At 39.7% G+C, this 9,706-nt stretch overlaps 1 protein-coding gene across 2 annotated transcripts; it reads right to left on the bottom strand.

Moving 5' to 3' along the window:
* Positions 1–1,187: 1,187 nt before the first annotated feature.
* LOC132990031 (kelch repeat and BTB domain-containing protein 12-like) lies at positions 1,188–8,173 on the bottom strand. 2 transcript variants are annotated; one of them, XM_061058050.1, is made up of 11 exons: positions 8,084–8,173; positions 7,310–7,368; positions 6,766–6,976; positions 6,053–6,234; positions 5,729–5,861; positions 5,059–5,292; positions 4,599–4,951; positions 4,240–4,513; positions 3,514–3,661; positions 3,216–3,413; positions 1,188–2,988 (listed from the first exon to the last, which is right to left on the bottom strand). In XM_061058050.1, exons 3-11 carry the CDS (start codon positions 6,952–6,954, stop codon positions 2,840–2,842), a joined length of 1,860 nt encoding a protein of 619 aa, XP_060914033.1. In that variant the 5' UTR covers positions 6,955–6,976; positions 7,310–7,368; positions 8,084–8,173; the 3' UTR covers positions 1,188–2,839. The 2 variants fall into 2 exon arrangements, with proteins under 2 accessions (XP_060914033.1, XP_060914034.1); XM_061058051.1 differs by lacking the exon at positions 4,240–4,513 and having other exon boundaries at positions 1,189–2,988; positions 4,817–4,951.
* Between the last annotated feature and the right edge of the window lie 1,533 nt (positions 8,174–9,706).

Here is a 9,706-nt window from a genome sequence, read left to right as displayed (position 1 = left end):
TACATTTTGCTTATGTTATCAAGATCTCAACTTATTTATCTCATTATCTCAAAAGAGCACTGTTGGTTTTCCAGTGACAATGAGTACATTTCAGTTTTTTCAGCTTATTCTTCTTAACATCTCAAGATAACAAGCTGGTAAGCTGGTTTCCCCATCATAACAAATTGATTCATCTGTCTTCATTAGTCTTTTGTATCTGGGCCATTCTACCGAATTGGTTCAAAGTCAGGTTGGAAAAGTTTTATTCCCAATTTTTTTCCCCTATATATATTGTTCCATGTCTGAAGTACATATATCTAGTAAAATAACAGTCAAATTTGATATTGTATTTTTAGACTGTTTTGGAATGTATTTCCTCTCCCCAAATTTGTCACTACCGGAACATATTAAACTATGATAAAAACAATATTATGTTAACCTGTTAATATTATGTTTACTTCCCTTATGTAAAGATTATTCTTTACAAATTTTTATTGAAGGTTTTCACAATAAAATCAATAAAAATGATTTTTTTTAACAAATTTCAATTTTTTAAATTCTTCAAAATCTATGTGCAATCTTTCTTTCTAAAATGTAAAACACTGATCAGATTGATTTCAGAGTTAATGATTTATGAGATGGAACATACAGTTAACCAATCAGTATTATAACATTTTAGTTGATAACTCAATATATTTTTATTTTTTTTAAAACAACCAGTCTTTCAGTCTTTCTTTTTTTGTAGTGTTTTATCATATTCCCTCAACCTTATTGCTTAATTTAAACTCATAACATGCCTGATGTTGGGAATATTACAAGCACATATGTTTAGTGGTCAATAAAATAATTTATTTTTGAAGAAAAATGTTCATCCATGACCATCTAGTACAAATATTATTTATCAATTGCTTATTTGCTGTAAATAGATGATTGGAATGATGATACTTATAGAAACTCACTGCTTTTAAGACATTTGAATACATTTATTTCAAAATGATGAGATTTAACTACTTTACCATTCCATTTTGTGACTACCGAAATGATAATGTCACTACCGAACTTGACCATATGATTCGCTCGTGACTGTTTCGGTAGTGACAATTCTAGCTAATTGAGCATAATTAAAGAATGCTAGCAAGCACATCTTTGAAGAATTGTACACCCATAGAAACATAATTTGCACAAAACCCCAAAAAATTTACATAATTGAAGAGAATGTGTGTTCAGTAGTGACAATTTTTAAAGTTACACACTGATTTTCAGACTTTGGAGCACATTTATTAAAAAAATTATAGGATTTAGCTGCTTATCATTCAGCCATGGGGAACAGGGATGCAATTTCACTTCCTGGTCAAAAATTCAGGGGTGTGGCTTAAATCTAGGCTCAGCCAAGCCACTAAAACTCTTGTGTTTCGGTAGTGACATGAAAACTAGGGACATGATTTTTTGAGCATAGTTTTTTAATTTAAAAATTAAACCCACAATAAATCTAAGTCTTTCAAACTTTGTTTAAACTTAATCATAAAGATCTTTTAAACTACACAGTTGAAACAAATCTAAAAAGTGTTTTAAGTGGTATTTACATAAATTGAAATTTAGGGGTCAGGATTGGGGACTGCTACTTCTTAATAGAAAGTACCATATAAATGATATTTTTTTATTTATTTAGCTTATCACTATCTCATCAACATGGTGGTGGGAAGTAGCTCAGTCTGTAGGGACTTGGGTTGGGAACCGGAGGGTCGCTGGTTCAAGTAACTGGAGAGGTGCCAGGGCACTTCCAGAGAACTGCTGAGATGGCCTTTAGCAAAGCACCAAACCCCCAACCACTCTCATGTGCTAGCTGCGTAGCAGTGTGTAGCAGCTCCCCTGTCTGTGATTCAGTCCTATGTGTGTGAGAAATATGTCTCTCACTAACAGAGTGTAAACCAGAATGTCCCTCAGGGATTAATAAAGTATATGAAATAAAAAAGCAGTTCAATGCGATTCCGATTATATTTCATTCTTCATTACAAAAATGGTAAATGGACTTGTAGTATAACACCTTATTGTCAAAGCGCTTTTTTAAAACCGCAGGTCACACATACCTACACTACATTCACACACTGATGGCAGAGGTTGCTATGTAAAGTTTCAAATTTGGGATTAAGAGTCTTACCCAAGGACACATCAACATGTCTACAGGAGCTGGGGAGTCGAACCCCCAACCTTCTGGTTGAGATATGACCAACTCTACCACTGAGCCCAAAGATAAAAACTCAGTCTCTGTTGCTCCAAAAGTAAGAAGCTCTCGTTGGCGCCGCCATGTTTGTTTTGCACTTTGCTGCAGCCACGTCTGAGCAGGTAGTCGCCGGCTGTCAGAACCCGGGGAAAGGCGTATACAAGCAACAATATCCCATTTTCTTTGTGAGTTCTCCAGGTAGCAAATTCTGGTTTCTCAAAACTGGGATAAGGGCTTATCCTGTTTTCTGAAATCGAGGCATGATGTTTACATGCACAAACACAAAAAACAGATACTTAAAAACCTGATCAAACTGGGATACTCAAGGCCATACACACTAACCACACTAATAAGGTGAGTTAAGCCTATCTTTTTTTTTTTATGCTTGTAGATCCGACATAAATAAGTTGAGATCCCTAGAAAACAACCAGATTACTTGTTGAGTAAAACCAAATGTAAGGGCTTCTGTTCACAAGAAATCAATCCTGCAGTAACACGTTTTAGAACAATCAACTAGACCTCCAGATTTCAGTCGCAGCTTGACCTTTCCGTGACTACATGTGCAGTCTGGGAGGCAAGCTAGGCTTGGATAAAACTGCATGAAAATTGCATTGTTGCTCTGAGTCAGGAGGATGTGAATCAGGGTGTGAAGAGGTCTCGAGGATTGAGGTTTGCCACCAGACAGACATCATAGCTGTCATGCATGGCTGCCCGTCTTTCCACCACTGTCCACACATTGTCTGCAGGATCCAACTCCAAAATCTCCTTGGTGATGATCTCATGACGGCCTGCAGTCACGGGAGAAAAAAATGTGAGTTATGGCTGACCAAAATCTAATTTCTGGGATTCGGCCTCATCAGTTAGCATGCATTTCTACATTCTGAGTCAGGCAAAAAGGGGGCCTTGTTTTTGTACAACATTTAGGTCATTTCCCCATGAACTTACAAGGGTAATTTTATAGACAACATGCAAAATGAGCTGTTTAAAAAAACATGGATTTAAAAAAAAAACTGACCAGCCCCTTTGTAGTATCCACAGAGGTAGAGCTTTCCCTCCACCGATCCAATATTTGATGCGTTGGTTCGTAGGGCCAGTAAAGTTGTAGGAAGGGTAGGTCCCTCCCTCCAGGTGTCTGTGTCTGGGTTATAGATCTCGACAGAGCTCAAACAGCGACGTGATTGTCCCCTGTCCTCTCTGTCACATCCTATACCACCTGAGACACACACAATCAACACCACATCATCAACTCCACTCTTTCCTGTATACAGAATTAAGTCTTAGGAATAATGTTAAGGTCCACCTTGCAGTCTAACCTAGTATGTAGATTTCTCCATTGAGTACAGCCGTGCCACAGCGGTACCTGGAGTACTTCATCCTGGCACACTCCGTCCACCTGTCCCTGACGGGGTCAAACTGAAACAAACGGTTACTCAGCTTGTCAGGCTCATCATCTGGCTGGTGCTGAGGGCAGAGAGGGAGAGTTGGAGAGAAGAAGGAAGGAGATAAATATCACATTTGAGGTGGGGAGTAAACATTAAGGAGCAGAAAAAATATATTATTTTCATCTGAAGCTCCTGTGAGGAAGTTTAGGTTTGTGTAGAGATTTTGGTGCCAAATAATACCTCTTATCCCTACGACATCTAGTCCTGTACATGTGTAAGTAGTCTTTATTGAAACAAAAACTCATCCTGCTTTCTTTGAACAGTCAAACATTTCACTCAATATGAAACTTTGCTGTTCACAATTTGAACTAAGGCTGTAGAAAGTAGCTTGCCAAAGTTGAATTATGTTGGCTTTTATTAGTCTAACAGTATGCCATCTAGACGTTTTCAACAGAGAATGCAACAACCAGCACCCTTAGACATTGTGACCGTATTCAGTGATAGAAATCAACAGACCTTTAAATAAATGAAAATCTAAAAGACGATAACTTCAAGGTCTTTAAATTCAGCAAATCTGCTTCATCCAGACTCTATTATTTTCCACTTCAAAGTTACTTTTGAGTCCATTGGGGTTTTTTTTTATACAGGTCTGTGTACCTGGGGTGTCCAGCCTCCCAGCACGTACAGATGCTCTTTCAGGCTGACGACACAGTGGCAAGCTAAAGGCAGAGGCAGAGGGGCGAAGCTGAGCCAGCTACCTCCTCTCTTCAACGACCATCTCTCCACGCTGTCCGTAATGATGTAGTGATTATGCATTTTCATCTGACCCCCGATCAAATAGAGGGAATCCCCAAGCAGCCCTAAAGCATACATGTCCCTGTGTGCTGCTGAGCACAGCTCAACCCAGCCGTTCTTCTCTGAATGATCAAACCTGAAACAGAAACGCAGTTTGGATCTGCTGTTAAAAGTAACCCAAGTAAAAGACGAAATTCTAACATATAAGAATACATAAGCACCTGTAAATATCAACCCTCTTCACCCTGTGTTGATCTTCTATCTCTATGGCCACCACTATGTTATTGTCTCGTGTCACCGCCCCTGCAGTGATCTGGCCCATGCCCCCACAGCCTCTCAGTGGAGAGGGTATATAGTAAGTCTTTCTACTATGGGGGGCAAAGCATAAACTGAGGTCAGCTAGTCCTCCCCGGCGAGCAGGTGCTCCCTCCTTATTTACCCCACCCAGGCAGAGCAGCAGATCTGTGGTCTCCATTCCATAACGAAGGGATGGCCGGGGTGGAGCTGCCGTCTCACAGAGTCCTGACGTTTGGAGAGGAATCATTCCAAAGCATTCAGCATCCCGCAGCAATGCCTACAAGATTAATTTATAGGTTAGGTAGCCATAATTCAATAAACTATTTCCTTGGTAAATTTGGATAAGGTAGATAATACTAGTCCTTTCTGCCCCATCATTCTCACCGGGTTTCTCCTCCTGGCTTTCCGGCGGAATCCAGGGTCGACGAGCTCCAGACGGACACGTCTGAGTAGCTCCACAGCCTGAGCTTCACTGTGCGGGTCCCCCCTTCGCCTCTGCACCCACCGCAGCACCAGCTCTAAAACAACCTGCTCCTGCGATATGTTAAGGTCATCTGAACCCAGCAGATCACCAAGACTTAGTGCATCCAGGTCCAGCACTTCTTCTTCTTCACAGACCTCGAGATAGCAAGATAAAAAGAAGGGGGGTAGGTTTGAAAATAACAGTACAAACAGGATGGTGGGGGAAAAATATAAAAGACAAAATCCTTTCCAAATCAACACTGTATTTTTAAGTGTCAAGAAATGTAGTTAGTAAGAAAGTTTAAACATTTAAACAACATTGGCAGCTTAAAGTAACTGAAATGAAATGTTCTGCATCCATCATGTTTCTGCTGTTTTTTTTGTTTTCCAATTTTTATTTCTTTAATTTCTATACTGAATAGAGCCTTTTGGTCCTTAGATGCCTCATCAGTGTTATAATAAGGCAGATGTGTCTTTATTGATATTAAGGTTGAATCATTTATTTAGCCTTATGACATTTTTATGTCCACGGAAAGTAACTTAATATCTGTAGCTAAGGGAGCATTTGATATTATTAAGACTGAAGACCGACCTGTGCAAAGTGTTGGCAGAGGAACCTCAAGGCACAGTCAGCCAGACTGGTGGCCCCCAAGTGTCTGGCCCAGTGATACAGACCCACACAGTTTGAGGGGTCCATACGGGCCTCCATGTGGCTCTGACACAACCTTAAGCAATTACAACAAGTACTGTCAGTACCTCTGACATCAGCCTGAACTACAGTCACATCCAACTAGTGCATTTCACAGAGGTGGTTCAAAGCAGGAAAATAGGACAATGCCTCTGACGTCCTAACCTAATACTACAAATTAATGTTATTTTATTGGAACAATGATCAATTAGCAGTCTCTGTCCCCACCTGAAGGCTCCGTCTACGTGCAGCAGAAAGGCAGCAGCAGCCACTCCCTGGATGTTATCGTTGGAAAGTGGCAGTTCAGCGCGGTACATGTAGTCGAGGAGCAGGTCTAGACTCTGAGCAGGAGTGTCTCTGAGAGGCACCTCTCCTCCCCGGGTCTCCTTCAGACCACATGTAAACATGGCCTGGAGAGTTCAGCAAATAATGTGACATTTCTCAATCGTGATGGCAGCCAAACACCATGACACCAACATCACAGTGCAACACCTAAACTTCCCTGAAACCAACAATCATCACTCACTGCATGACAGCTACTTCACACTATTATCTCAGGTTATATATAATTCATATCTATACACATCATTTTAAAATACATTTTATAGATTTCTATTTTCTAATTATGTATATTCATATTTAATTGAATCATATATAATTTATTTGTATACATCACTTAACCCATACTGTTCAATGAGTCCAACTAAGGATCTGTGCAGCTATAATTGAAAGGTCTACATGGTGTATACATACATTTGTATCATTACTGTTGATTTGTGTATTATTGTTGTTACACTTGGCGTGATAGCCCTTCTTCTTTACTCTGACTCTTGAGCTGTTGTAACAGTTGAATTTCCTCTTCATCTCTCTACCATATAATCTGATTGCATTGACTTGTATTTTCCTGTGTCAGCAAAATCACTTTCAGTAAATATGTATACCTGGAAGTAGGGGCTGAATGCAGACAGCACCACCTTGTGGCAATGGAAGGGAATCCCCTCTGCCAGCAGCACCACATCAGTGAGCTCCTCGGCAGCTCTCATCCTCTCCAGCTGCCGGAGCAGCTGTGAGCCATGCTCTTCTACCACAGGAGCATCCATCGATCGCTGCCTCGGATGTGTGTTTGACATTAGTCAGCATGGAGTGAGAGAGCTGTGTCAAATGTACAGAGAAAGAGGGAAACTAAAACAGAGAGTTGGGTTTGTCTGTGCCATTCTCATTAGACTACTACAAAGTCAGTAGCATTTTGTGTGGCTGTGGCTCAATGTAGTCAGTCGTCTCTCTCTCTCTCTTCCACATAACTGAAAGACTTTTGTACTTTTTGTCAATTTAAATGCCCCCAAATCACTGTCAAATCAAGTGTTAGCATCATTTTTGGGGTGTTCGACCCAACCTTCAGCTCCTGAAGCCACATGTCTGATGTGTCCTTGGGCAAGATACATAACCCACATTTATAGAGGCCTATGTATGAATAGGATTAGTCACCTCTGATGGTCACTTTACATAGCAGCCTCTCGATCAGTGTGTGAATAGGTAGGTGTGACCTGCGGGGTAAAATCAATTTGAGTAGTGAGAAGAGAAAAGCGAGTCCATTTAATTGTACATTTAAGGTATTTTAACATGCATAAATCCTATAGTAAGAAATCAATTTGAATTCTCAGGAACGGAAAGTTATAACTATGAAAAAACAGCTGGTTTATTATCTATGTGTGATAAGTATTTTGGGAGAGTTTCCTGAATTAAATGCTGCATGAATAATAAGTCTGTAGCTGGAGATTGTATTGAAATCAACTTGAGGGACTACCGGTAAAATAAAATAAAAACTCTTTGATTTCACATTTATCTGTTTCACCTTTTGCTAATGACATAGGCCTACTCAACGACTGTGCAAAAGCTTTCATTATTTAATCAAAGGCAAATATATGGCATATGATTTAACAGTGATTTTAAGGACAAACAACAGAAGGGTAGGCTATAAGTTTTGAAGGTGCACATAAGGCTATGTTACTTTATGTGCAGAGGCCTTCATTTTGCTTTGTTGGTCTACAACAGGATCCGCTCTTTAGAAGCTATCTAATTATTTTGCACCATAATAAAACAGAAAGTGAGTGTGCTAATCATTAACAGGTCACCTGTTATGCATGCACTGTCAGCACAGTCAGCTCAGCTAGCAGTATGCTATATTAGTAGTATGTTAGCATAATTTGAGAGTAGCACATGCGGCTAAAGGCTAAAACACACAAACTTCTTCTGTCATACTTGTGTAGTGAGGCTGAAGGGCCAGGATTCAGCTTCTGCTGTCAGATCTGTGTTCTGTTGTGCTTAGCCTCCTGAAAGGACGAGTAATATTAGCACGCTCACTTGTTAAAAGGTTTAAAATAGACCAGTGCTAGTGGGGCAGTCGGTCTGTTCAGGTTTCTAGAAGTGTCTAAGCCAGCACTTGTCTATTATTATTCTGTAACTTTAAACGGGCTGTTTACAACATTAAATTAATCAAATTGCATTTATTTTAAGATAAAATACGAGATAAAAAAATCGAGGCCTATGTGAATATCATTTAAAGTAGGTTAAATAATTAATAGCCAATATGGACCATTGTCAGCTAATGGTAGGCTACAATACAAGAGGATGATGATGAATGAATATAAATAATATTGCATTCATGTGGAGAATTTATTTTTTTGCCTGGTTTCTTGTTATAACGAGATAAAGATCTCATTATTACCAGATAAAGATCTCTTAGATCTCTGGAGAACTGAATGATGAATGATAGCTTTGGTATAAATATGATATACTTATACTGGAAGACATCAAATACTGAAATATATTGACATTTAAAGATGGACTAAATTATGTTTTACTTCATTACAGATTGACACCTCAGTAGCTGGAGAACTGAATGATACAGCTATGGCTGTTTACATTCCGACGTATGGTGACCGGATTGCTGCTAGGCGGTTCTGCTTTGGAAAACAAAAGAAAAATGAAGATGACGCCAACAGACTATCCTTGCTTGTCAAACTCAGAAGGAAGATGAGGACAGCCAGCAACAAAGATAAGGGTGAAGAAGATTCTGATGAGGAGAGTTGTACTATCAAACAATCAAGGAAGCACCTAAGACATAATAAATTGGCTGCCAAGATGACAAACAAAGTAGAATTAGGATGGATACACGAGGGAAAGCAAGTGAGAAAACGCTGTGGTGCAGAAGCTTTGATATTGCAAAGAGTGCCACAAAAAAAGACATTATATCACATGCAAAACAGCTGTTTTTCCCAAATGGGAAATCAAGAAAGGGAAAATGGGAAGAATTCAGTCACAACATTGTTGACTTTCAGGAAGCAGAACTTGAGGATGCTGTTAATGTGGGAGAGCTGTATGAGGCACTGAAATTGGGGCTCTAAAGATTTTACTTACTGACGGAGCTTCTGGTAGACAAAGATGAAAATTCAACAGAGATTCATGATGAAGTTGAAAAACAAGCTGAGCCAATGGAAGAAACAAAACAGACAGATTCAGTGGAAACAGCTAATCAACAGACAGAGACGACAGAAACAGATAAGCAAAGTAATACAGAGACCATTGTTTTCTCTTCTGCTGTTGACATTATTCAGCTCTCCTCTCTCAGTGACATATCTGAAGTCATCATAGGTCCATTGCTAGGTGGACCCTTTGCAAGTCATCTTGATGATACTCTTTTACACCTGCCTCTCCTTCAGACAAACAAAGAGGAACTAATCGCCATCCCCTCCACTTCCACTCCTATTCCACCTGTTTCAGATTATGTTGTACATGCTGCCCCACCAAGTCCTGGCTATGAACTTGTACATGTGACTGTTAACCTCACACACAGACACACACACAAACGACAGGGTTTCCTCC

Source organism: Labrus mixtus, chromosome 15, assembly GCF_963584025.1.
Source record: "Labrus mixtus chromosome 15, fLabMix1.1, whole genome shotgun sequence".
Taxonomy (NCBI): domain Eukaryota; kingdom Metazoa; phylum Chordata; class Actinopteri; order Labriformes; family Labridae; genus Labrus; species Labrus mixtus.
The sequence above is the reverse complement of the archived record's forward strand: the minus strand, read 5'-3'. Positions and strand labels throughout refer to the sequence as shown.